This window comes from Brassica napus, chromosome C4, assembly GCF_020379485.1.
Source record: "Brassica napus cultivar Da-Ae chromosome C4, Da-Ae, whole genome shotgun sequence".
NCBI lineage: Eukaryota > Viridiplantae > Streptophyta > Magnoliopsida > Brassicales > Brassicaceae > Brassica > Brassica napus.
Genome location: NC_063447.1, coordinates 5,657,673 through 5,685,518, shown reverse-complemented (window position 1 = coordinate 5,685,518; position 27,846 = coordinate 5,657,673). Strand labels below are relative to the sequence as shown.

The window sequence follows — 27,846 nt, the reverse complement described above, 5'->3', positions numbered from 1 at the left end:
TTTAGGTCTTTTCTAATAAGAGATAAACATATAGACGGTAGAAGACTCGTGAAGGAATCATGTCATACATTTGAGCTTTAATAATTGTAATGGCGTGTAATCCTAGAGTTAACTATTCATCATATTAGTCATGATAAACTTTTAATAATTGAAATGTTGAGAAACAGATATGTTTATCAAAAGATTACTAAAGCCGAGAACAGTGTTCAAGTCTACTAGTCGTATGTGAAGATATGTCTCATGCATATAACATTGCAATATTGTCAATTAATTTTTTTTTTTCAAATACTAGGAGAAAAGAGTATATGCAATGACACGAAAGGGTAACACATCTAACTTGCTAGCAGCCTAACTAAATTACAAAATGAAAAAAAAAACACGTAGTCTTAACTCATAATCTATACAAACTAGAGTTCTTGTAGTTTATCAATTTTGCCTTTTATCGAAGTATCTCAATCTTTGGGACCATACGATCGATGTCGGTATATATACGTAAGAATTTGATTAACATGCATATACGAATACGACACCAATTTTCAACCGTAAGATTAATTATCCTCAGATTCTTTTTTTGAAGAATTTGGAAACTGGTCCCGCCGTCATCAGTATTGTATGGCCAATGTCTTAACGTACGAGTAGACTTGAAAAGGAAATCTAACAAATGTTTTGTGAGCTTTAACTAGTTCTGTCCTAACTCCTACCTTAGACTGGACAAATATCAATCAATATCTGAGCTAATCCGATATGTTTCTTTATTAAAATTAATACTTATGATCAATAACCAATTAAACAATTTACGATCTTTTTAAGTTCATCAAACAAGATGATTAGAAAGAGTGATATAAAATTTGATAACAGTCTTCTTCCATGCAAACCAATGGCTTTAGAGTACTATAATGAGTTTTGTCTTTTGTTATTATTATTTAAGATATGCATCTCAATCATGTATATATGTATGTATCTGTGACGTATGCAAACAGTTGAATCCAAATCACTATCTTCGACTTCACTTATTATAAGAACTTTAATTATTGATTCCTAGAATAATCTGAAATAGGGTCCATTCCTCAAAATTATGCAATATGCATGTATGAGTGTATGACCCCTCCTAAAAATTATAATTTTTTCATGCATTTACATATTTTTGGATTGAAAATTATAAAACTAGAAATTTTACTGGGCTACGCCCGGATTTTTTTCCTATATATTAATTTAATTTAATTTTTTTATGAATCTGTATAAGTTTTTGACTATACTTTGTGTTCCAGCTCTGATATTCTGTATAGTTCCATTCATTCGATAAATATTGTCTTCTATTGTATTTTCATACTAATTATGTGTTGTTTACTTTTGATACATATGGTTTTTCTAAAGCTGCCAATAACATCAATAGTAGGGTGGAAATAAAATATTATTCGTATTAAGTTGAGTTGTTAGTTTTTCTACATTGTTTATAAAATTAATTAGTATGGATCATTCATATACGGTGCTAATGAGAAATATCATTTCAAACCTAAAAACGGATTTTGATATGAATTACTTTGGTGTTAAAAGTTGTTGATATAAAAACTCTTATTGGTAGAAATTAGAATTCCTATATGACACAATTAGAGATGCTTTAAACAAAACTCTTTTATATAGTAGTGATATACCTTCTGTTAATTTTTTTTTTGTTAATTAAGCTTCTTTACTTAGCATTAATCTATAAATCAAGTGCTTTTTTTTAAAAAAAATATTTTTTTTATTTGTTAGTCTATTTAGTTTTTGTTTTTTAAATAAAGATTTTTAAAACTGTGGACGCTGCCACTGCATCAATGGGTTTCTAAAACTGCGAAAGCTGGAGATTATTCTGAGAGTATTGGAACTGATCGATGTTTTTGATGGTCGGTACCTTTCCATTTCCATGTGGCTATTTGTTACTCTCATAGTTTATTATATGTTCCCATTGACTGGAAGAGTTGTTGCTAGCGAGACCTATGTGAATTTGTAAAAACTGCAATGTGCGAGGGATATATTAAAACTTCGTCAATAAATTTTCAAGTACATCATTCTTTCAATTATTGATTCTTGTTTTATAACTGATCAAAAAAAGAATACATATGCCTACATCTTAATACAAATCATTATCCCACTACAAGAAAAATGGCTTTTATTATCGGACGAAAAACGCTATCTATCAATTCGATAGCGGTTTATGAAGCGCTGTATCATCGCCCGTCATAATAGGTCAAGCACTTTAGATAGCGGTTTTTTGCGATGCTATTTTATTGTCATATATTATAGCGTTTTTTGTATGCAATTAAAGAGTCTTTAATAGCATGTATTTTTTTGTTATTATTTACATTAAAATTTATTTATTTTAAAATTATTTATTTTAGAATTATTTATTATTTAATTACTTAAAAATAAAAACTTAATTAAAATTTAAAATTATTCATAAAATCAAATTTTCTTTATTACTTAAATTTATCTATAATTAAATTGGTTTACAAAAATACAAAAAAAATCAGATTAAATAATAAACCAACAAACTAAATAAACCAAAAACTAAACCAGGCTTTAACCAAATTACTAACTAAACACACCACCACTTCGTTGTCTTCTTCATCTATCGGCCGCACCACCACCTTCGTCTTCGTGTTTTTCCATGACCTTCATCAGTATCCAGCCATGATTCTTCTTCTTCATCCTGGGATGTGAGAGGCAAGTTGCAGAGAGGAGGCAAACGTCACATCCATCTAGACCTAATCTCGTCGCCTCCTCACCAACTCGCCGTCAGCTTCCTCTTCCTGAATCTGAAGCCGTCATCTTCCTCCTCCAGCCACTATACCTGCCTTGCCTTGCTTCCTCTATCCCTAAAAAAAGTTCAAAACAGAGAGAGAGAGAGAGAGAGAGAGATGAGTTCTAACCGTGGTTGTGTGGTGGTGGTGATGCTGGGACGGCGAACGAACGGTCGTGTGGTGGTGGTTGTGATGCTGGGACGGCGAAAACAAACGGGTCGTCGTGTGGTGGTGGTGATTGAGGAAGATAGAGATCCAAAGAATTAAAAAAGATTTAGATGAGATCAGATTTAGATCTGTAACAAAAAAAAAAAAGATAACGTGAGACAAGGAAAGAAGAAAGGAAGGAAGAAAGAGATTGAGATATGAGATGTGTGATTTCAAGTCATAGGATCAAAAATACTCAGTGGTCAAGATTGATATCCTTGTGTTTAAGATATTGACCAATGAGAAAAAGGAAAAAGATAAACCAAACATATAATAATTAAGTTAAATATTTATATAATTTTGACCAAAAAAAATATAATTAATGTAATTATAGTTTGGTTCAATGTTTCAAATAATAGACTCAAAATTTTAAAATTATTTATAAGTTATGATTTACTTTAAATGTAAAATGAAATTAGTTTAAAGGTTTAAAATACAAGAGTATAGTAAATAAAATTAGTTTAAAGGTTTAAAATTTAAACATATTAAAATTTTAAAAATGTATGCTCAAAGTTTGGTGTTTAACTTTGAGAATATTAGATTTGTGATTTATGATTTAGTTTAATAACTAAATGTGTAAATTGAAGGTTTGAGGTTTATTATGATATATAAGATTTGAGTATATAAGGTTTAGAGTTCAAGGTTAAGATTTTAAGTTAAAATTCGAAAATAAATTTGAATTTATTTGAAGAATTAAGTTTAAGTTTGATTTTTTTTTTTGAATTTAGATTTTAGATTTAAAGTTATGAGTTTAGAATAAAGGTTTGAGTATAGGGTTTGAGGGTTAAAAGTTTAGGGCATTGGGATTTAAGATTAATTATTGAAAAAAAAATAGTTTTTGAGTTTATATTTAATATTTAAGGTTAAATTTAAGATTTGATATAAAATAGTTAGATTTTGACGTTATGTTTAAAGTTTAGGGTTTAAAACTTGTTTTGGGTTTAGAGATTTAAAAAGTCAAAGATAGCGTTTTTAATAATGCGCTATTAAAAATACGCTATTAAAAATACGCTATCATAGCGTTTTTAAATATACTGCTCTATCATAGCGTTTCTAAATATACAAACGCTATCTAAAACTAACGGGTATGTCAACCATAGCAGAAAGGCAAAAAATGTTATCCTTCACTGCTATCAAAGCCCATTTTTCTTGTAGTGTCCAGAATAGTTAGTGTTATAATTTATGAAGTAAAAAATTTGCTAAAACAATAGTTTATCATGCTATAAAAGCTTGGACCGTTTTAGCTAAGAACCAAACTCTATGGCGGCTTTTTGAATAGGAAAGATTGTGTGGAATTAACTATGAAGCGTAAGAATTATAACATTAAGCATAAAAACAAATTTGGGACCTGACTTTTGGAACTGCAGCATGTAAAAGAAAGCGGACACATCTAGAGTAATATCTGTGAAAGCAAGTGAATGATTTGAAATTCGAGTTATTTCACGGAATAACACTCATATATATTAAGCTTGTAATGGTACCTCACAATTCAAATGGCACATTATATTTGTTAAGTACTGCTCTCCAATGCAAAAAGGGATGGAAATGTTGGACCCTTGTCCCCTGTCATCCAAGAAAAGTAATGTCACCATCACATTTAAGTAACATATATACGAGAAATGGCAACATCAATACAAACCACGATGTGCTAGCTGAAAGATTAAAACCATTTAATCTTAGTAATGAAGTTTGTGCACACAAAAAAAGTAACATATATAAATTAGGGGATTATGTGAAAGTAACTTCTCAATGTTTAAATTTACCTTTTTGAGGTGAGGGAGAAAATACGTCCTATAAATCCATCATTGAAGTAGAAGCAAAGGGAGAAGTTGATGAAAATGATTCGATGGTGGCTATTGAAGCATTATTCTCGTGAATAAATAGTAAGTCTCCATCCAGTAAGCTGTTTTGCGCAGCAGTAAGCCCTCCCATTGACAAAGAATCCAAAAGAATATCCGCACCAGCTTCTGATGGTGCATGGTACCTGAAACTAATAGAGGTGGTAATAAGGTGAGAGCCTCTAGATTTAAATAATACAATGCAACTTCACTTCACAACTAAACAACCTTAGCTCTCTGATAACATAAATTTTTCTACTTATCATGACTACATAAAATTTAACAGCTTTCTTTAGGTCATAGTTATGGTGATACTGCATCTGAAGTAAACATCTTGAAGAAACATGACCGAGTATAATTCTCTAGCTGAAAAACATAAGTTTTGCATACCCGGAGATGAGAGCAATCCAGCTGACTGATATATATGAATCTTTCTCCTTGTTGCTATTTAACCACTCCTGTGATGCTCAGATTCTTCTGGGGCTTTAAAGATAGAAGATGTGAAATTAAAAGACGACAAATAAATCAAGTAGCATTAGATTGTCACTGAAATAAAAGAACAAATAAATTCAGCCATAGAGCTGGAAGAGGAAATCAGGTGCAGAACCTCTATATCAAAATATGCACAATGCGCAGCTAGATTATCATTGTCCGCACATCAGAGAGAACATGGAAGAAAGCAGTAAGAGCTTAATGCATATATACCATCTATAATGACTCTTCTTTTACTTACAAATATTTTTAAGACTCCATGTACGGACATCAATCCCTCTCATTTTGGATGGCACATATTCTTATAGAGCTTAGGCAGTGGAGCATCCAATACCTAAACGATATATACTTAGAGATAAGGAAACATGTAAGGAACTTTATCATTATATCATGAAGAAAATATAATAGTCGTACTCGTACAACATTATGATAACTGAGAATTTTTGAAAAAGTAACATTACCTAATACGCTCTCATTCTAGTTTAACTTTAAGATATTTCACATGTGTATGAGAAATACGGTCACGTTGCTTGTCAGTATCTGGCGGAATCTCTGCTCTAAGCTGCTTTAATATCAGATCATGTTGTTACTCTCCTGGAACATGTTCTGTTTGCCAATCAAAGCTGGTCCATGGTTTCTCCTTCTGAGAAGTTTATTCTTTGTGAAATCAATGTTTTCTGAGAAGCTGGGAAGCTACATTGCAGAGAACTGTGGAAGGATTCTTCAAAGACACCTGATAAGGTAATGGAAGAATGTTGAAGAAAATATATAAATCTGCTCTCAGATTTCCAGTTGTAACAACCAGAAAACATAAACTGATAAACAAAACAAAAAACTCATACAAAGCTTTCACTTACCTAAACTACAAATTCCTCCATATGATTCCCAGCGCAATGGATCATATGACAATGCCATCTTAAACTGTTGCATCGAACTGTTCTTCCTCTTATCATATCTTGTAGTATGTAACCTAGAATACCACACATGTCATAAGGTAATACTGTAAGCATATATTGAGGGTTATAAAAATTAAAAATCAATACTACAGTACAGTATACAAAAGTTGTTCGACGGGGTAGCAAGAGACACAAAAAATTAATAACATTAACTGAAGATGATGAAAGCAAATCTCTAATTAATTATATCACATACCTGTATACAGTTGAAACTTCAGAGTATAGCCAGTCCCTGCAATTACAGTCAGATGCTACAATCGTCTACACAAATGTTGTAGTTTTTTTTGGTTCATGTGTATTTAGCTTACTTGGAGATATCATGAAAATGATCATCAACATATGTGATATTCTCATTTCTCAGATGAGATGTAATCTGAAAAAAACTACATTGGTTGTTGGTTCTTCCCAGGGTAGTTTGCTGCCTCCATCTGTTCCAACCATATTTTAACCTTGATTTAACATATGTTTTGTGGTTTATTAACTGCAGAAAAAGAAAATTGCATCAGACAAACTCATTTCCCCAAGTTTCAACCATAATCAAATGAATCGTTTAGAACCCTAAACTCAGAGAATCGATAAGAGGAAATCAGAACCGAATAGAGATCGCCTTTGAGCCCAAACGGGTGTCTTCCAACTCGGGGAGATCAGAGATGTGAATGAAACAAATGGTTCGAGAGTGATCCACAACTCGGTTGATTTCTTTGGTTAATGAGACTGTAGAATTATTTCTCTAGGTGGATTTTGCATTTCGGAAGCCATTGCTTGATGTGATTCTATAGGGTGAAAGGGGAAGGGAATTGCGACGGTTCCAAGGATCACGTCTGTTGCGACGAAGAAGAGATTTAATGAGATATGGAGAAAGAGAGGTGAAGGAAGATAAACAGTTGAAGAATTGAGTTGTGAATAACATCCTTTTTCAGATGAGAAAAACAAAAGTGAATCCGATAAGTCGGCACAGAGAATGAAATGAGTAATAAATTTTTGGGTTTCTAACGTGGGCTTCTTAGTAGGCTGGACAAAAACAAAATAGAAAGCAAGTGGATATTACCATAGCCCGATTTATTCAGTTGCAGAAAAGTGACTTGAAATGTTAGTGATTTTTAATTGGTTGATTTAGTTAAGTGACATGGACACTCTCTCCTCTGAGCATATTTTTCTTTTAGTATTGTTAGATAGTTCGTGAAGAGCTCTAAACCCATTTTGTAAGCCATTTATATTCTTTTATTTTAACATTTTCATATATTTATTAGTTTCTGTCGAAAATAGATCAAATGATCACCAGTCTTCTTTGAGTGATGATAACATCACAACTTGAAGAAACTGATGCTAATTTGACCTATTTTGATATATGCTCTCGTCTCTAATAATACTGATGATCATTTGATATATGCAAACAGGCCCGTCTCTAAGCCCATTTTAAGCCCATTTATCTCTCTCTCTCTCTCTCTCTCTCTCTCTTTTTCATTTATTTGATTTTATCGAAAATAAGATCAAATGATGATCGGTCACTCTTTGAGTGTAATCAACACTTCCTCCTCTCTCTTTCACACAAAGCTCGAAGAAGAAGAAGAAGAAGAAGAAGAAGAGCATCCATGGATGCAATCAAATGCAGCTCCACCTTCCTCCCCCTCACCAATCCCAACACTCTCTTCTCTAACCACACATTCCCTAAATTCCCCGCCCCCAATTTCAACCGTCGAGCCGCGCAGCCACTGTCCATCTCCGCCAAGGACACAAGAACCACCGAACCCGAAAACGTCGCCGTAGTGGAGAAACCTCCTCTATCGAAGAGATTCCTCGTCTCCGACGGACTCACTTCCCCGTTCGGCGCCACCGTGAGAGACGACGGCGTCAATTTCTCCGTCTACTCTTCAAACTCCGTCTCCGCCACCATCTGCTTGATCTCCCTCTCCGATCTCCGTCAGGTTAGCCGTTTTCCACACGCGAGAGTGTGTGTAGTCTCCAAATTCGATGTAAATCGAAATTTGATTTTGATTGCAGAACAAAGTGACGGAGGAGATTGATCTCGATCCATCGACGAATAGAACGGGCCACGTGTGGCACGTGTTCTTGAAAGGGAGCTTCGAAGATATGCTGTATGGTTATAGATTCGATGGGAAGTTTTCTCCTCAAGAAGGTCATTACTATGACTCCTCCAATATCTTATTGGATCCTTACGCTAAGGTAACTGGAAAATTGAAGTGCGGCAGCCCTGAGATTTTGGAGGCCGAAGGCTATTTAGTAAAGATTTCAATATTACTTTTTTTTTTTACAAATTTGGAGGCCTATATATATAACTGGAAATTGAAGTGTGGCCGGGCCTGAGATTTTGGAGGCCGACGGCGATTTAGTAAAGATTTCAATATTATTAATTTATTATTATTTTCATTTTTACAAATTTGGAGGCTTATATATAACTTTTTTCAAAAAATTTGGGGGACAGAGGCGAATGTTTAACTCATCTCTTGGCTTGAATTGGCTCTAACTTTTTCCTCCTTTTGGTTTGTTAAGGCAATTATTAGTAGGGATGAGTTTGGAGTTTTGGAAGCTGATGATAATTGTTGGCCTCAAATGGCGTGTATGGTGCCCACTCTTGGTGAAGAGGTACTTTTCAATGGATATAAAGATTATTATTTGGTGGTCTTTATTTAGTGTGCGAGATCAGTTACTTGTTTAGTATAATTTGGCATTTGGTTTTGTTGGTCTTTTTTTTTTTTTGCTGTTCAGTTTGATTGGGAAGGGGATATGCCTTTGAAGCTTTCACAGAAGGATCTTGTCATATATGAAATGCATGTGCGAGGTTTCACAAGGCATGAATCTAGCGACATCGAGTTCCCGGGCACGTACCAGGGTGTTGCGGAGAAGCTTGACCACTTGCAGGTTACAATAGATAGTTTATATGTGAATATCTTATCAATCTGCCAACTATAAGTCGTTTACATATTGACAGGAGCTTGGGATCAATTGCATTGAGTTAATGCCATGTCACGAGTTTAATGAGCTGGAGTATTACAGCTACAATCCGATATTGGGAGATCACAGGTATGCCATCTGAGCAGATCCTTAGATTAATGACAATACTTTGGGCTGATAGACTTCTGGAATAAGCAAACTACAAGTAGAACCACTTGTAATTAAAATCTGTGAGTGCTAGCACGTATCAATTAGTCTATAAATTCTTCAACTAAGATTGTTGTTGTCTCAAAAATAACTACCACATCACATATCTGGACAAGTGGACGTAGATTGAGAAAGCGCTCTCTCATGAAACCATGCCATCTTTAACTTTCACGAAGTAACTCAGTTAAATGTTGCATATATTATTTCTGATCAGATTGTCTTGCTTGTTCAGGGTAAATTTTTGGGGTTATTCTACCATTGGGTTTTTCTCGCCCATGGTCAGATACTCATCGGCAAGCTCTCGCAACTTTGCTGGAAGAGCCATTAATGAGTTCAAAACTCTTGTTAAAGAAGCACATAAACGAGGAATTGAGGTGACAACTAATTTCCTTGTCGCTAAATATATCTTGTTAGGTTTACAAATGCCGTTCTTGATAGATTCTAAGCAGGTTATCATGGATGTCGTTTTGAACCACACTGCCGAAGGCAATGAAAAAGGACCTATTTTATCATTTAGAGGAGTTGATAACAGTGTCTATTACATGCTTGCTCCAAAGGTAATGCTCTCGTGTGTTTCTTTTTTTGAGAGTTTGACTTCTTAATTTATGAATCAATACCCATGATGCTTTGGGGTTTCTAGTTTATAGTCTCATACTGTTGATTATGTTATGATTCTTTTATTATTGAATGTAAAGTTTATGCATATGTTGTGATTTAACAGGGCGAGTTCTATAATTATTCAGGCTGTGGCAATACTTTTAACTGCAATCATCCTGTAGTGCGTCAGTTCATAGTGGATTGCCTGAGGTATTTCCGAATTTAGGGTAGAGTATTGCTTGGCCGTTTTCAATTAAGTATGTTATATTCTATTGTTGTACTTTTATACTCGCATGGTTTTGTGGTACACATTCTAACATTCCGCTTGTTTTAAGTGTAATGCTTATGCCTTCTTTGTGAATAAAGTTAATTTATTTCATGCTTTTCTCCTCAGTTAACTATTCCTAATCCTGTGGATATGCCTCTCTTTAAACAGATATTGGGTAACAGAAATGCATGTTGACGGCTTCCGCTTTGATCTTGGTTCAATCATGTCAAGGAGCAGCAGGTGAAAATGTTCTGAAGTACGTCAAATGAATGTTTGTTTGTTCTATGCGTTCCTGGAATTCTTACTGTTCTATGTTTGTTAGCCTTTGGGATGCAGCCAATGTTTATGGGGCTGATGTAGAAGGTGACTTGCTGACCACTGGTACCCCTGTTAGCTGCCCTCCTGTAATTGACATGATAAGTAACGATCCAGTACTTCGTGGTGTTAAGGTGAGCAACTAGTCTCCTTGATATTTTCCCATTATATATTTGATTTTCATTGTTCAGAGCAATATCGCATTTACTGCCTGTCTGGCATGTTTACGTAGAACGTGATGGGCACCTATTTCAGATAATGGTTACCATATTATGCATATGTTTGAATTTCCACTGCCTCACGTATGCGGATGATTTAGGTTCGGGAATATAAATATAATATAATTATTAACAGAATCATATTCCTAGAGTCTTCAGTGCATTTCAGTACGTATGCTAAAAAGTAACACTAATAGAGGGCTTAATTCATTCCATTCAAAGTCTAAGATGATTGCAAATAAAGAACAGCGTCACATGCTCTTATAATTGACAAAAGATACCAGTTTAAACGGTTATTTCCTTGGAGGGTGTCTTTTTGGGGTGTAGCTTTTCCTTCTTACTCATTTATGGTTCTACTTTGCAAACAGTTAATAGCTGAAGCATGGGATGCGGGTGGCCTTTACCAAGTTGGCATGTTTCCACACTGGGGTATTTGGTCTGAGTGGAATGGAAAGGTCAGTAATATATTACAAGGATAAAGGATTTTTCTTCTTATGGTTTAACTGTGTGAGTTTTTTATTACATGAAACCTATGCCTATAGTCATAGCAAGATATATTCAAAATTAAGTGACACAGTGTATAAGGGCTTCAAGCAAAGCATGATATGAATCGTTGTGAATTTAATATGGAACAGTGATCTTTTCCAATTTCAGTTCCGGGATGTTGTTAGACACTTCATAAAAGGCACCGATGGCTTTTCCGGTGCTTTTGCTGAATGTCTCTGTGGAAGCCCAAACTTGTACCAGGTAAAGTTAACTACTATTATACTGAGGTATCTGCAATATTGTAGAATATCTAATAAGGCAGGCTTTACCAATGGGTTGCTACTATGGTGAGAATTATGGTACCGTGAAATGCTCTTATTCAGAATTGGCTGGCTTTCAGCATTGGGTACTGGCTGTGGCTCTGTTGAAAACCTTTGTAAACAATTCTTGAACTGTTTCCGTGGGGCAGTATACGCTGACCCCATGTAACTGTGATCGTCTTCAATCTAGCCTCTCATGCTGGTTTCTTTTACCTTACACTGGCTGGGCTTGATTGATTGTGTCTTAGATTAGGGTTCCGAGTGTTACCATTTTTTTTTTTGGCGTATATAACCAATCTTTGTGGTGTTCTCTTGGTTTGTGAGACTTCATATTTTTGCTGTATAATCTTATCAAATGTCTAATTTTGTCAATGAATGCATCAGGGAGGCAGGAAACCATGGAACAGCATCAATTTTGTATGTGCGCATGATGGGTTTACCATGGCAGATTTAGTAACTTACAACAATAAGAGTAACTTGGCAAATGGAGAAGAGAATAATGATGGAGAGAATCACAATTGCAGCTGGAACTGCGGAGAGGTAATAAGATAGATTAATCTTGTGTGCCCCAACTGTGTGGATCTTTTAAAAGTTGAGATGAAATGTTTTTAGACTATTAAACTTTGACCTAAACTCAAAAGATTTCATCTAATTGGTATTGGTCCGCAGGAGGGAGACTTTGTGAGTATATCCGTGAAGAGATTAAGGAAACGACAAATGCGAAATTTCTTTGTTTCCCTCATGGTTGCCCAGGTAAAGCTAACCATAATATTAGCTTTCTTTTAATTTCCGCTTTTTGATTGATGCCTATGCACATCATCAAACTATCAAACCACAAGATAATCTAACTCCACTACCAAATATCATCAGGGTGTCCCGATGATCTACATGGGAGATGAATATGGTCATACGAAAGGGGGGAACAACAACACCTATTGCCATGACAACTATGTAATCCACTTAATGCTTTGTCTCTGGTGTAATTTTTAAGCTGCTTCTTCATGTTTTTAATCCTTACTAACTTTCCAATAATGTTGAACACAATTGGGGTGCAGTTAAACTATTTTCGGTGGGATAAAAAAGAAGAAGCACATGATGACTACTTCAGATTCTGCCGTCTTCTGATCAAGTTCCGTGAGTATGTAACTCTTCTTCTTACCGCTTCACATAGTTTTATAATTTCACAATCCTCTGTCTCTCCTTTTACCTTTTATTTGATGGGGGAAATATGATTTTTAACTTGTAGTGAATGTGAATCACTTGGCCTGGACGACTTCCCAACCGCAAAGCGTCTGCAGTGGCATGGTATTACTCCTGAGACGCCAGATTGGTCTGAAACAAGTCGATTCGTTGCATTTTCACTGGTACCATTATCTTTGAATTCTGTTTGACGTCTCATGTTTAGTGTGTTTACATGGGTGATTCAAACCTCTTTTCTTTTTCTTTTTTTTTAATTTTCTGCCAGGTGGATTCAGTGAAGAAAGAAATATACGTGGGCTTCAACACGAGTCATTTAGCCACACTTGTTACACTGCCTAACCGGCCTGGATACCGGTGGGAGCCATTCGTAGACACGAGCAAACCGAGCCCTTTCGACTGCATAACACACGATCTACCAGGGAGAGAGACGGCGATGAAGCAATACAGACACTTCTTAGACGCAAATATGTACCCAATGCTCAGTTACTCTTCCATCATTCTCCTCCTTTCACCAATCGACGACAGCTGAGTTTGCGTGATTCCTCAGAAAGTATAGTGTGCCCATTTTCTGTATATTAGAGAAATGATCACAAAACATAAAAGTGTATGTATCTATCCTCATAAATTGCAAATGTAACCAATGTAGACGAGATTGCACGTGCACGTGCACGCACATACGACAATTATCTATAGTAATTGTATTATTATTTTTACAAGGTCCAGTTTCTAGTTAGAAGAATGTGAAAGAAATGAGTTTTTCTTTTTCTCATAAATTACAAGTGTAACTATGCAAAACGAGATGGCATTTGCGTATAACATACCACAATTATAGAGATTGTATTATCTATATTATTAAAACCGAAATAAGTTTTGGTACTGTTTGAAAACTTAGATAATAGATTAAATGAAAGTTGTTTGAAAACAAGGATAACAAATTAAATATTTTTTTATTTACATATTTAGTAACTGTATTTTTTTTTCATTTACAAATTCTGTTGTTCGGAAATTTGGATAACAGATTAAATATGAATTGTTTGGAAACACGGATAACATATTAAATATTTCTTTTTATTTACACATTTAGCCATTGCATTTCTTTCTTATTTACAAATCTGCCACTTCAATTAAAATCAAAAATTTAAATTAATTAATTACAATTAATTGTTATTTATTTTTGCTGAAAATAAAAACACAAACTGTAATATGTAGTATATATTAATCTGCTACAATACAATTTTCAAGAAAACCAAATATAATAAAATTAATAATAATTCATAAGAACCTACTGTAAAAAATAAATCATTTTTAAATAAATAAACAAAAAAATCAATAGGTTAATATATGAATATTACAATTACATCAAACTACATCAAGTTATAAAATTATAAATATAATATTACGTACAGATAAAAATTATTATTAAACATCTATATTATAATATAATATCTTCTACTCTAAATATATTTTAGAAAACATAAAAATATAAATATACATTTTATAAAATCAATGGTTTATAAATTTACATCGAACAAAAGTTAAATCTAACATCCGCGGGGCGGATCATTAGTTATTGTTAGGTCCGTTTCCTAGTTAAAAGAATCCGAAAGAGATGACTGTTTTTTCTTATCAACTAGATGGCACTTGCATATATGCACATACGACAATGATCCAATAGTAATTGGTTTTTATTATTGGTAAAAGAAGTCCAACCTTCTGGTAAGAAGAATCTTAAAGGGTCTTTTCGGTCGCCAGCATTTGTTGTTGTGGTATTGGTTGCCCACTAGCACTCATTGATATGAGATTCCATTTTTCTCCTTTTTTTGTCGGCAATGATAATGATAGAAGATTCCATAATTATTGGTTGGTTGAATAGGTTGAGCTTGTTTATGAATTTTAGGGTCCATTTTACTATGCGTTGGTGAGTACTTATGAAGTTTCTTTCCCCCTTTAATAATTCATCACTTTTTGTTCCTAAAAGTCCACACTCTGCTACTGTGGATACTCTATTCTTTGCAACAACAAGATGTCAAGTTATTAGGGTCAAATAACAAATCTCTCAAAAAAATTCGAGGTGTTTTATTCAAAAAAAAGAAAACAATAAAATGTGGAGAAGTAAAAAAACAAAGTAATATACTCTCTTACAAACAAAGATACTTATATAATATCTCAAAAACCACTAACCAGACAACAGACAAGAGAACCAACAAAAAGAAGCCATCATCACATCACACAGCTCATGGTAACCCCCAAAACTCAGAGACTGAAAATGATATAATAACCAAACTTTTTATGTACAAACCTGCTTTGGATACATCATCATCATGTCTCCTCCTTTAGTACTTTAACAGTTGGTGGACAATCTGTTCTCTCACCAGCCAAAGAGTAGTACGCCAATATATGAGCCGGATGCTCCATCTCTCTAACCTCTCCGAGCTGATTCACTTCGGGTATTCTCCTAGACGGTATCAGCTCAATGTTCCAGTACGGTCTAGACATCAACCTCAAATCTTGTCCCCTCGTCGATGCTCTATACCCTTGTACCCACAAGTATCTCAACGAAGGCAGCCTCATAACCGCTGCAGCGATAGCTCGCTCGCTGAAACAACACCCTCTCATCTCTAGCTTCTGTAGACTCGGACAGCCTCTTGAGAACTCCATCAGCCCTTCGTCTGTTTCGCCAACGTAACCGAGAAGCATCCACCTCACGTTGGGGCTGTACCGTCCTATGTAGCTTAACCCCACGTCTGTTAAACCGCCTTGTCTGAGATAGAACGCAAAGCGTCTAAGCTTCTTGCATCCTATCAAGAGGGAACGGACTCCGTTGTCTAGCGGCAGGTCTGTGATTCTCTCCTCCCTGTCGAGTAAGACAAGGCGGAAGTCGCAGAGGTTTTTCAGATGGGTGCCTATGCTTTCGAGAGACTCGTTGGTTATGTCTGAGACGTAGACAGCCATGTATTCTAGCTCCTGGCAGCCCTGAGCTAAGGCGATTAGTCCTCTTTGTGAGACTAAGCCTTCTTCGTCTTCCATTCCTTGTTCATCTGCACCTCGTTCAATCCTTAGCCGCTTCAATTTTTTGCAGTGCTGTGCAAGAACCTCTAGACCCCTGTCTCCTATTACATTTCTTGTCTGAAAAAAACACACCACGAACTGTCTGTTAGATACTGCATTAATATCCCTTTACCACCACATTATATACACTTGCAAAACCAATGCTATATTCATGATAGCTGATTAGTGTGGAGTACATATGTAAATAGCAATGTTCAAAAAATTCACTAGGTGCTTAGTAGAGGACTAACTACTCGACAGATTACTAGGTTAACAAATTATTAATTTATTTTAAATATATATTTTACATTTATGTTACAGATTTTAGTTTTTTGATTTAATTATAAAATTATTTTGGTGAATTATAAAAATTAGATATACAAAAAGAAAGCATTAGTCACATTTGTGGATTTGAACTAATATTATTGTTTGATTCAAGAGATTTAGAGCAATTTAGATTGATTTAAACCGCTTTTGATTGTTTTAACCGATTTAGAACGGTTTAAACTTATTTGAGTAGTATAAATGGGATTTTAAGGAAATCTATGACAGATTTGCCGCCTATACCGATTTTTAGAACATTGGTAAATAGAATAGATATTGAATCCAAGTTTACCTCAAGAACTTCCAAATTAGGACACTTTTGAATGAGTGTACAGTGATCCTCAGTCTCCAGCAACGCATAAAGCAGATCCAGCTTGCGGATTTGTGCAGCGAACGGAAACAGTATAGGCATTTCATTAGCTCCCAAGTAAGAGAGGCCCAAACGGCATAGTTTTGGTGGGAAAGTGAGGTTCATGTACTTCTCGGGTATTCCAATATCCTCATTCAAGGAGCCACCACAGAACTCTTCAAGGTTAGTTGCAGCTTTAAAGAACCCAACTAGTTCCAGAATCTCTAGGTCGCCGACCTTCACAGAGATCAGAGAGAGGCGGCAGTTTCTAGCTATGGTTTCCAAGTCTTTGGGGTTGATTTTGTTGAACTCAGTCATGTAGAAGTTTAGAACCTCGAGAGATGTGTTGTGGAGAGCAAGCTCGTGTAGCCATTGGCCGTCTTTCTCAAGAAAAGAACTCTCTTCCAATAACAATGTTTTTATTCTCCTGTCAAGAAACAAAACATAAAAACGACATTATAGACCAATGTTCAAAAAATTTGTTAGAAACTTTATATGGGATTATTGATTAGGATCGGTTTTCTAAAAATATTGTTCTAGAAAAATTGCTTCGTTTTAGGTGCCGCCTAGACCGATTTTAAGAAGATTGTTATAAACATGAACTCAATCTTTTTGCTAATAATGAATAAAGAGAAGTGCAAACTATACATAGCAGGAAACAAAACATAAAGAGACAAAAACAGGTTGCAGATGAAACGAAATCATTCTGCTACTTATGCATAGTCACAAGTGTATAAAGTGTTAGTAAGCAAAACCAAATGAAGTAATGTCCAAACAACATATCACCAAAGACAGCAAAAAGTAGGCACCAAACCAAAAGAGAGTTTTCCACTTGCCCAATTGAGCTAAAGACACATCTCATATTTTCAAAGACACAAAACTTTTTTTAAGGTACGATTCTTTGTCCCAATGAAATGTAAATAACAGTAGATAAAAAAAACAGAGTTGCAAACCTTTTTTTAAGATACGGTTCTTCGGACAAATGATACGTAATAAAAGATACGTACCTGCAGTGCCTAACGATGCTCAACAGTCCATCAGTAGAGAACCCAGAGCACTTATCAAGCTTCAAAGCCTCAAGCTCATCCAACCTCGACTTAGCCAAAACATCCAGATCCAAATCACTAACAATCATCCTCCTAAAGTGCACCGACTTGAGCCTCCGCAGCGACGCAGCTATCTCGTTGACCCAAGGGGTCACGAACCCTCCCCAGTTCTCGGGGATGAGGTTGAACATAGCCGCGCGGGGCTTCCCTTTGAGCTTGAGCGACCTCAGATTCGGGAACCGGCGGCTGAGGCGATCGGGTGTGGAGGTGTAGCACAGGGCCATGGTGACGTGCTCTCTGGTCTCGGAGTCAATCTTGAACCATCTGCGGCACACGAGGGAGGCCGAGTCTCGATCGTTGGAGTCGGTTATGTACGGCATGACTTGCTCGATGACGTCATCTACGGAGATTAAGAGAGGAGGAGTTGCGATGATCATCTTTGGAGTGAGTCTGCACTTCTTGATGTCGGGATCCTCCATGGTATAGGATTGAGATTGGATTGAAAGAGAAGATCGGAGGAAGAGTAGGAGATGAAGGGAGGGGGGGGAAGAATAGATAGAAAGAAGGAGAGTGAGGAGAGGAGGACACGCGTCGGGAGGAGAGTCGATGAGGAGGAAGAAGAAAGTTTGATGAAGATGCGATCAAGTGGGCGACAGAGTATTTATTATTTCCTTTTTCTGATAACACAACACAGTGCGGTTGTGTCGAGTAAGTTTTTTTTTAGACGGTGGAGATGCGATGTTCTCTCTCGAGCAAGTTTTTTGGACGGTGGAGATGCGATCTCGTATGTTTTATCGTGTCCAGATGAGATCTGCTAAACGACAATATATATATAGATTGCAGGAATATATATATAATGCGTGATTTATATTATCCAATGGACAATTAATTTAGTAGTATCAATTAGCTGTATTATTCTCAGACCTTAATCACTACTCCTTTTCCTCTCTCTCTCTCTTTTCTTCTTTTGTTAAATAGAGAATTTTTCTATAGTAGTAGTTTTTTTTTTAATTTGAAGACATTGCTATCAGATGTTATCCACGAATCAGGATTAGATCTTTCTCGATGTCAATTACAATCTGACTATTTTAACGTTTTTAATTATTAGTTTTTTTTTACAGAAACGAGTAGCATTTTTTGAAATATGAGAAATAAGCACTATGTACGACACACTATGTATTATTATTTGTATACGACTGTTTTGTCTTCGTCATGGTATACGTACGCATGTGCAATTCTTATGCTTGTCATAAAACGTATACAGTTTTCAATAATACTCATCTGTATACACGTACCTCAAAAACCTTAGACCAACCGCAACGGTCGGTTTATTGAGTCCTTAGCTCGCGGTTTTAAGAAAAATAGAATTAAAAAAATTTAATTAAGTACGGTTTATTAAGGACCGTAACTTAATTAGAAGGCTGGAAGGATTGAATCCTTACCGACATGTCATCCCTTCCCCGGTTCGATGTCGGGATGAATTTGGTTCAGGGAAAAAAAAATTAAACGCGAAGGAGATTTAAAAAAAAAGCTCCGGGCGATCGAAGAGGCGACAGACGACTTGGTGATATCGAAGGTAAATCGAAGCCTCCTATCGTTCGTTTATGGATTTGTTTTGGTCGGATGTTGTTCTCCTCGAGATTTAGGGTTTCTTTTCAGTTTTAAATCGATTTGGGGATATTTCGATTGAAGTTAGGGTTTCGAATGATTTGGGGATGACGATTCGAATTGATTAGGCTTTGAATACGATTTTGTTTTCCTTCGATTGATTTAGTATTGATGTTTAAGTAAACACACAAAATGTCATCATCTTCATTTTCAGTGAAGGATTACGAAGTAAACACACAAAATGTCATCATCTTCATCCGACGAACTCGAAGAAAGACTAGAAGAAGTTTTTGACGACATTTTGGAGGACACATACAACAACATAGTGGAGTCCCATCACAATAACCCAGTTAGACGTCTTTATATAGAACGCGATCGAGAAACGGGACACGAACGTTTATGGAATGATTACTTCTGCGAGAATTCGACTTTTCCCCCCAACTTATTCAGACGTCGTTTCCGCATGAACAAAGACTTATTCATGCATATTGTCCATCGCCTTTCAGAGGACGTCCCTTTCTTTCGTCAGTCAAGAGATGCAACCGGGAAGCCCGGTCTTTCTCCACTACAAAAATGTACGGCTGCTATTCGTCTCCTCGCTTATGGTTCTGCAGCTGACGCAGTTGACGAGTATCTTCGACTTGGTGAATCCACGACACTTTTGTGTTTACATAAGTTCACAGAAAACATAATACGGTTATTTGGAGATGAGTATCTACGAAGACCAACTCCAGAGGATCTTCAACGACTACTTGATATTGGAGAGATACGCGGCTTTCCTGGAATGGTAGGAAGCATCGATTGTATGCATTGGGAGTGGAAAAATTGTCCAACCTCTTGGAAAGGACAATACACACGTGGATCCGGAAAACCGACAATTGTCTTGGAGGCAGTAGCTTCACAAGATCTTTGGATATGGCACGCTTTTTTTGGTTCTCCAGGTACTTTGAACGATATTAACGTCCTTGATCGATCACCTGTTTTTGATGACATTTTACAAGGTCGAGCACCAAGAGTTCAGTACGTGGTCAACGGACACCAGTATGATTTGGCGTACTACCTCACAGACGGCATATATCCAAAATGGTCAACATTTATCCAATCTATCTCCCTCCCGCAAGGTCCTAAAGCAGAGTTATTTGCTAAATGTCAAGAAGCGACTCGAAAAGATGTTGAGCGGGCTTTTGGAGTTTTGCAAGCTCGATTTGCGATTGTGAAAAACCCGGCTCTTACATTAGACAAGACGAAAGTTGGGAAGATTATGAGAGCATGTATCATACTACACAATATGATAGTCGAATATGAACGAGACGGATACACTCAGTACAATATATCTGAGTTTGAAGAAGGAGATGGAAGCAGAAGTTCTCAGGTAGATATGTCCTACAGTACCGAGACGCCTACAAATCTCGATAATATGGTTGGCATTCGGACTCATGTTCGCGATAGGCGTATACATGAACAACTAAAAAACGATTTAATCGAAAATGTTTGGAACAAATTTGGTGATCAAAATTAATAATTGTTGTATGTTTCTTTTAATCATGAAATCAGTAATTATTGTATTTTTATATTTTTTTATGCAATAAATTTTTTTTTTTTTTTCAATTTTTTAAAAAATATATTATTATTTTATTCCTAAGGACTTCTGATTGGATAACACTATTGGACGTAAGATTAAGACAATAATCCTTAACTATTCAAAAGTAAAAAAATAATACTTTTTAACTCCTAAGGACTCCTAATACAAGTACACCAATGCATATGCTCTTACAGGTAAAAGAATATAAAAGAATATTAAAATCTTTATAAGTTTCAAACGTGTGTTAATATTGCCAAACAACTTTCCAATTATTATTACCGTAAGTCTGAGCTTCCTTTAAAATTAAGTAATTAACAAAAGCTACAAAGAGAAAACGGACTAATTACACCTTAGAACAAAAGAGTTTGGATGAACAAAAGAGTTTTCACAAAGAACTAAGCAAAGGATACCCCTTCTATACACTTTTTTTAGATTTCCATTTTGGAAAGAAAAACACTTTGCAAAGAACCAAAAAAAACTAACCAGAAGTCTCTCTGGGAGGCACGTACTCTGCTTCGCCTGAGCTCACGCTCTCACCACTACCATCTCCTCCCTCACCTGCATTGTTTTGGTTCAGCCCAATGGGTGCAAACAAGCTCACTCCACTCACGTCCCTTGTCCCATTGTACAGACCTCTGCTTCCGTGGTGGTTCAAAGGAGCAGACGTTGTTGCACTGGCTCCGCTTATGAGCAATCTCAGCGTCTCTCTTGCTCCTTTCTCCACCAGCGACTCATTCTCCACCGGGAGGGGAGGCATGCCCGTGGGTATCATCCCCGTAGGTCCAGCGCTTACCAGATATGCTTGACCCGACGAGCATATATCCATAACCGGTATATGAACAATAGGGTCGCACATTAAAGGAATCATCATCTGCTGCTGGGAAGATGATGATGATGATGTTGCGCCAGGAATGGGTATGTGGTGGACTAAAGGCAAAGGAGGGATGTCGGAGAGATCGAGTGGCGATGAGGGAATCAAGAACCCATCTGACCCTGATGATGGTAGTAAAGAGGAAAGAGGTGGAAGCAAAGGTAGCTCGATGGATAGTGGAGGGAACTGATAAGAAGCAGATGGTGCGTGAATCGATGAGGTGCTTGGAGGGCACCAGCAGTAGTAAGGAGAAAACACTGGTGGACCCATCTTCATAGGAAACTGTTGCGGTAAGGTCAGTGAAGTTAGTCCCAAGTCCGCTGATTCAGAAAAAAGAATTTGACCGATTCCATTACTATCATCTGCTGCTTCTTCACATTCTGCACTTGTGGGGACGGTGGTGATGGGTAAACTATCAAAAATCGAGAAATAGCCTTCGCTGCATTGCATTGATTCATCTCTGGATGAGATATGTAGAGAAGAGTATCTCAGTGTGTTTTCTTCAACGGAACTTGAGCTAGAGCTGAGGTTTCCATGAGACTTTGACAGCTGCGTCTCAGAGTGACGTGTCCGAAGAGATATCAATGATGACGAACTAGCGGAGGAGGAAGCAGTTGTTTCACAATAGCCAGACGACGATGATGAATCAGGAGTTGGGACTGGACAACCTTTGATGTTAGGCACCACCGAGCCCATGAGATACAAACGGAGATGAGACGCAACAGAGCCAAGACGTGATTCTTCAATTCCAGTTAGTTCTGAGATTGATGGCTTCTTCTTGATCAATTCATCCATCTACAGAAAAGAATCAGAAAGAAAACCAGACACAGATAATGAGAAAATTTAGATGCAAAGACCAGTACTCGAAAAAAATAAGATCATCTATGTCTCACAAACCTTCCTACGCAGTTCAATTCCTAGAAGTTTTGACTTCTCTGAGCACCAATAGTAAAAAGCATTGCCATTTGCGATCCTTATAACAAACGATCTACCAGAGCTGTCCGCAGCTATCTCCTCAATTGACACCGCAGAGCAATGAGATTTGTTGGCATATGTAAAGAGTTGCTCAGAGTGGCCATTGTCTCCGATAAATGAGAGTCGCAAGTCTGATGTTGGCAGGATCATAAGGCTCAAGTTACCCCTGACCAATTATAAAGTAACAAGAAATTAGACGGCAAGTCTCTAACATCAAAAGGAAACCTGCTAACAGATGAATACTAGATGCTGAAAACCAGACATGAAAAATGAATCAAGTCCAGGAGCTGTTTTCAATGCTCACGAACATTTGCAAGTAGCCCCTTATTCAAACTAGAAGGAAAAAAATATACTAAGATAAACATGCAAAACTGTTTACGTATACATGACAGCTGTGCTATTATTAATCTTTCACACAACATAGAGAGCACTATCCGAGCTTTATTCATGCGCAGATATGTATGGCCCCGTCGCTTATTAAGACCGTAGCTCAGCCTAGCTGAAATACATTATTCATATCATAACACAGTATAAGGAACTCGAACACCAAAAAATTATCCTCCAGCGTGCAACTTAGAAGAATATGAAACAAAAGAAATCAAGAAAATGATTATCTAAGAGCTTCCTTGAAACAAACTTTAGATAAATCCATTATCATATTATTGCACAGATAGTTCCACCAATATACCCAAAGACCATTTCAGTAGATTAGCAACAAGAAGAAAATACAGAGAATCTAAATCAAACAATAAGTTCTAAACACAAAATAAACGATCGAGTGAATGCAAGAGCGTGATAAAAAGAAAAGTTGTTAAGAAGAATATATAGTCAGTGTTGTTATGACAACCAGTTAACCCTAAATGACTAACATTCAAGAACAGACTATACAACGTTGGAGGCGAAACTACCTTTACTTGATCATCTACCAGTGATAACAGATTACGCCCACATTACCTACAATAAAAGATACATTTTATTTGGAAGCATCAATTACAAACTGGTTGAGTTCCTATGATTTCTAACAGTCTTTTATTAAAGCAAAGCAAGTCAGTCATGAATAGACGTGATTACTAAAAGTTAGAAATTACATTGATACAAACAGAACTAACCAAATAGAGATAAAGATGTGTTAATGTTTCCACTTCCTCCAAAGTGTTCACATGTTAAAACTGCAAAAGTAAGCATGCAACATTTGTAATAAGGAAAATATGCATAGTACATGAAAAAAACGTGTTCAAAACCATGAGACCAGACATGGAGAGACCCTCTGGGAGAGAGAAGTGCCAAACTAATCTTCAGTGGAACATAACACTAAAGAATGCTTTGTGTGTACACACAAGATATCAATCATCAGATGATTCCCAAACCACAATTGGTTCTAGCGAAAGGTGAAAAAGATTAGTCGATGACAGGATTGCACAGAAACAATTAGCTAACATCATTCTCTTTATTATTATCCTACACTAAAGCTAAATGCTTAACAAGAAAGCTCTGGAATCTAGAGAGCACAACCGAGAACAAATATCATTTTGCTAAGGCTCAAACAAAGACAGGACTCATGATGAATCGTAGTTGATATACCTTATGGGAGTAGGGCGCATAAGAGTCCCTTCCTTATTGATCTTCCCAACGCGAATCGAAACCAACGGTATGCAGAAACATCTCGCCAGCATCCCAATCTCCGCAGGCTCGAAGTGCTGTGTATAACCAAAACGCAATCCAAAATCAGATTCTATCGCAAGCCGAAAAAAGCTCATAAGAGACTAAACCTGGCTAAGATGAGCGAGCAATCGATCTTCCGCCACTCCGTTGGAAACGTCCAGCTTCAACAACGGCTTCAACCTCTCGTCGCCTCGACAAGCTCCAAGGACTTGAATATCCAACGCCTGCAGCCACCTCAGAACCCTATCCTCCCCTAGCGTACCGCCTTGCTCAGTCGACGGATCTGGAGAAACTCGAGTCTCGCGCTCGGATCCAGCGGCAGCGTTAGATCGAGAATCGACGGTAGACGGCGAATCGGAGGCATCCTCGCCGGCGTTTGGACGATCGTCTCCGGCGTCTCGTTTCCTAGAATCGGCCATATTCAAATTACTCGGATCGTTAAGCGTTATCTAGTTCGTAGTAAGGAGAATCAAACGACGAATCCAGAAGCTCTACAGAGCGATTAATGGTTCAAAATAATCAATTAATCCACAGATTTCGAATGCAATCGAGGGCTAAGGGTTCGTTATAGAGAGAGAGAGAGAGAGACGCTGAGTTCTTGAAGATATTGTTCTAGAGAGAGAGAGGGCGAAAAAATATAAGAAAACCAAAACAGCGTCTCTGTTTATAGGCTTGAAGCGCTTTGGCGGATGCGAAGCGTTTTAATTAAACTTGGTTAGTTGATTGCATTTTCAGATCCGGGGATAGTTTGATTGAGCACACGCACACACAAATTCAAGCCGTAAGCCCAATGGGTGGGTGGGTTGGTTGGTCCCACGCTATTAGGGAGTGGGTCCCTCACGGTAACTGACTTCGACCAGGTGCCACGTCAGTTTGAGTAATGTCTGATGCGCTTCGGTTAAATGGGCCCCAGCAAGGACGGGGATGGGCCTGTGTTCATTTTTTATTACAAGAACTAATATTTCTTGTCAATCCTCTTCCCCACCATGGACTGATTATTAAAAAAATTGTACAAATGTGTGGATAATAAATGAATGGATTATAGGATCTGATTTGGAATATTGTTGATATGGACAAATGTATTCATATGTTGTTGAGCTCTAGAGTTTTTTAATTGGGAAAATTGGGCAACTTTATCTGATAGCAATGTAAGGTTATTATTCCAAATACAAAACTTTTCCAGGGCACATACGAGCTGCCTAGAAAGCTTGTAGCAATCCAAGCCACTCAAGAGTTGTTGGCATTTGACTTGTATCCTGTGTGTAAAATATTAATATACTCTAAACGACAAGTACACATATGGTGTGTGTAGAATACGAAAAACAAACTTTAGAATATATAAAAAAGTTGCCAACAACTTATGTCATGCACTTGAAATGTGAGCCATTGGCTTTTGCTGGAGATACCCTTTTAATTTTGTTGTCCAGAATCTCAGATTAATTCGATTTTTTTTCTGTTATAACCAAAAAAACACTGGAATATTCTTATCGGGAATATTATTGTCATCTCTAAGCAAATGTCCCCATCGATTTTTAATTATCTAAAACGATACATGTTGGAGTTGTAAGAACATTATTTTCTCCTTAATATCATATCATCATTTCTTCTTCTTTGGTTCTCCTTCTTCTGCATAGTCCTTGATTAATGCTTCCACGTCTTTCCAAAACAAACCTTCAACAAGAACTCCATCTTTCGTGAACCTGAGCAATACACAAAGACCATGAAAATAAGCTCCACTTTATGAGCTCGTGTAAGAAAAAAATGCAGAGTGAGCGAGGGAGACCATTGGGTGACACTTTTGGTGAGCTGGACAGACTTCCCAGCTGAGATTGATTTTGGATCAGCACTGTCGATGGTGAGAGTGTACTCATCAGAGAATCTCGGCAGCTTTGAAGACATAACCAAGCCAGTGCTGGTGAATGATCCCTGCGTATTCAACCAACCCATTTTATGATTTTTGAATATAGTAGCAAATGATTAGCTAAGCAAATCATTTCTGAACCGCAGCAAAACAAATGAAAGTGTACATGTATGAAACAACCTGGTAACCAAAATAAAGTATCAAATGTTCGGGAAAAATCTTGTCCTCTTGGATACAAACTATATGAGAGGATTAATCTACTTGAAGCTAGTGAAAGTGAGATGTAAAACCACCCAGCATTACATTCCAAAACCATCCACTTGGATGAACAATTATGTTTCAATGAAGACGACAGAACCAATCGCAAACACCAAAAGAAACAAGAACCAGCAAAGCCATACTGCCAAAACAAACTTCTTCTTATCAAAGAAAAACATTGAAATGTAGCTTCTGCCAAAGGTCAAAATGCCCCAAAACAAGGTGTCCTAAGGTATGCATGCACTACTTAACAAGCCAGGCTAGAAGAAGCACAATTCTAATTCCTTAAAAAAAAACAGTCCAAGCAAACACAAAGAATCAAAGATTGCCTCTCAATGAAAAAAAAAACTATTCTTAGTTCAGAAAACAAACCTCAGGAGGATTGGTGAACAATATAGCATTCTTCTCCTTAGTATACAGAATCAGCTGCAACACCCCATTCAGCACTACATACTTGCCATAGTCAAAGAACCCAAACATCTTATCCACAATCATCCAAATATATAGTAATCAATTAAGTTTCTCAAAATCTAATCCTAATCACAATCAAATCGAGCCACATTCATTACGTTCTATCTATCTAAGCAATGAATCCAAAGCAATAAGAAAGGATATGATGCGATGCATCCAATCAAAAAGTCTCTGTTCTCCGGAAACTTCTTGTTGTAGAACTGAGCAACGAGAGCAACCACGATGATAACCGTCCCTAAGATCAGCTTCAGGTTGCTCAGCCTCACGTCCTCCTTGTATCCACGGCTCCTAACGATCTACGCATCAAAAAGGAAAAAAGTAGTTAGATCGTAATCGAACAGATTCGGAGAATATGGAGGAAAGCAAAAAGGCCCTTACGTCAGAGACGGATTCGTCGAGGATGTGCTTGATCGAGTTGTGCTCCAACAGATTTGCCTTCTTAACATTCTTGTTCGTCGATTCTGCCTTCTTCTCTTCCATGGCGAACAGATCAGATCGAGATAATAGCAGATCGCTAGACTAGAGAGGAAGATGATCTATATTGATAGAGCTTGGAGAGGATACGTTTCAGTCAAAACTGGTATAATACGACGCCGTTTCATCGATACATGTATTGGGCTGTAATGGGCTTCTTGCATGATTTTGATTACTTTTTGTGTTTCAAAAAAAAAAACGTGTTAAAACAAAAGATTACTTTTTATTTCCGGTTTTGCGTTGTTCAGTCACTTAATTTGTTATTTTAATAGTGATTCTCCCATGTTCATGCACAGAAATAAACATTTATAAAATAAATATTTTACTTTGGTTGTTTATAAGTTTTAGGTAATTTTGTAATTTGTATGTATAAAAAATTGTATTAAATATCTTTATGTTTCTATCTTAATTAGATATGTGATTTTAATTATAATATTTTGTATTGTTTTAACTAATCATTTTGATATGTTGAGTTGTATATGTTCTTTTAAATTGATGATGATTTTTAATGAGTTAAAAT

General features: G+C 36.6%; 5 protein-coding genes and 1 long non-coding RNA gene across 22 annotated transcripts; 2 read left to right on the top strand and 4 right to left on the bottom strand.

Moving 5' to 3' along the window:
• Positions 1-2,430: 2,430 nt before the first annotated feature.
• On the bottom strand, positions 2,431-7,222 carry LOC106450817. Of its 15 annotated transcripts, none has more exons than XR_007321926.1 (11): positions 6,867-7,219; positions 6,470-6,754; positions 6,175-6,287; positions 5,779-6,050; positions 5,559-5,651; positions 5,216-5,308; positions 4,751-4,977; positions 4,469-4,550; positions 4,336-4,389; positions 2,910-3,076; positions 2,431-2,855 (listed from the first exon to the last, which is right to left on the bottom strand). It is a non-coding gene; the product is annotated as an uncharacterized LOC106450817 (long non-coding RNA). The 15 variants fall into 15 exon arrangements; XR_007321928.1 differs by having other exon boundaries at positions 2,431-3,076; positions 6,470-6,505; positions 6,582-6,754; positions 6,831-7,218; XR_007321933.1 differs by having other exon boundaries at positions 2,431-3,076; positions 6,470-6,485; positions 6,582-6,754; positions 6,838-7,218.
• Positions 7,223-7,759: 537 nt separating this feature from the next.
• LOC106450816 (isoamylase 1, chloroplastic) lies at positions 7,760-13,513 on the top strand. The gene is made up of 18 exons (XM_013892586.3): positions 7,760-8,198; positions 8,275-8,457; positions 8,785-8,877; positions 9,001-9,153; positions 9,224-9,315; positions 9,626-9,767; positions 9,843-9,950; positions 10,115-10,200; positions 10,427-10,498; positions 10,581-10,707; positions 11,160-11,246; positions 11,446-11,538; positions 11,982-12,137; positions 12,267-12,350; positions 12,468-12,548; positions 12,653-12,735; positions 12,844-12,961; positions 13,063-13,513. The coding sequence occupies exons 1-18, from the start codon at positions 7,866-7,868 to the stop codon at positions 13,324-13,326; spliced, it is 2,355 nt and encodes a 784-aa protein (XP_013748040.1). The 5' UTR covers positions 7,760-7,865; the 3' UTR covers positions 13,327-13,513.
• A 1,336-nt stretch (positions 13,514-14,849) lies between these two features.
• Positions 14,850-18,229, bottom strand: LOC106450820 (coronatine-insensitive protein 1). Its single transcript, XM_013892588.3, has 3 exons — positions 17,526-18,229; positions 16,462-16,945; positions 14,850-15,923 (listed from the first exon to the last, which is right to left on the bottom strand). The coding sequence occupies exons 1-3, from the start codon at positions 18,041-18,043 to the stop codon at positions 15,117-15,119; spliced, it is 1,809 nt and encodes a 602-aa protein (XP_013748042.2). The 5' UTR covers positions 18,044-18,229; the 3' UTR covers positions 14,850-15,116.
• A 1,184-nt stretch (positions 18,230-19,413) lies between these two features.
• Positions 19,414-20,548, top strand: LOC125585750. The gene is made up of 2 exons (XM_048755396.1): positions 19,414-20,421; positions 20,468-20,548. Exons 1-2 carry the CDS (start codon positions 19,414-19,416, stop codon positions 20,546-20,548), a joined length of 1,089 nt encoding a protein of 362 aa, XP_048611353.1.
• Positions 20,549-21,004: 456 nt separating this feature from the next.
• On the bottom strand, positions 21,005-24,907 carry BNAC04G05420D. Of its 3 annotated transcripts, XM_022711620.2 has the most exons (6): positions 24,370-24,497; positions 24,182-24,297; positions 23,710-23,769; positions 23,509-23,554; positions 22,523-22,766; positions 21,005-22,420 (listed from the first exon to the last, which is right to left on the bottom strand). In XM_022711620.2, the coding sequence occupies exons 5-6, from the start codon at positions 22,748-22,750 to the stop codon at positions 21,233-21,235; spliced, it is 1,416 nt and encodes a 471-aa protein (XP_022567341.1). In that variant the 5' UTR covers positions 22,751-22,766; positions 23,509-23,554; positions 23,710-23,769; positions 24,182-24,297; positions 24,370-24,497; the 3' UTR covers positions 21,005-21,232. The 3 variants fall into 3 exon arrangements, with proteins under 3 accessions (XP_022567341.1, XP_048609376.1, XP_013748043.1); XM_048753419.1 differs by lacking the exon at positions 23,710-23,769 and having other exon boundaries at positions 24,370-24,663; XM_013892589.3 differs by lacking the exons at positions 23,509-23,554; positions 23,710-23,769 and having other exon boundaries at positions 24,370-24,907.
• A 786-nt stretch (positions 24,908-25,693) lies between these two features.
• On the bottom strand, positions 25,694-27,490 carry LOC106450824 (signal peptidase complex subunit 2-like). Its single transcript, XM_048753420.1, has 5 exons — positions 27,231-27,490; positions 26,997-27,148; positions 26,754-26,835; positions 26,046-26,188; positions 25,694-25,962 (listed from the first exon to the last, which is right to left on the bottom strand). The coding sequence occupies exons 1-5, from the start codon at positions 27,330-27,332 to the stop codon at positions 25,860-25,862; spliced, it is 582 nt and encodes a 193-aa protein (XP_048609377.1). The 5' UTR covers positions 27,333-27,490; the 3' UTR covers positions 25,694-25,859.
• Between the last annotated feature and the right edge of the window lie 356 nt (positions 27,491-27,846).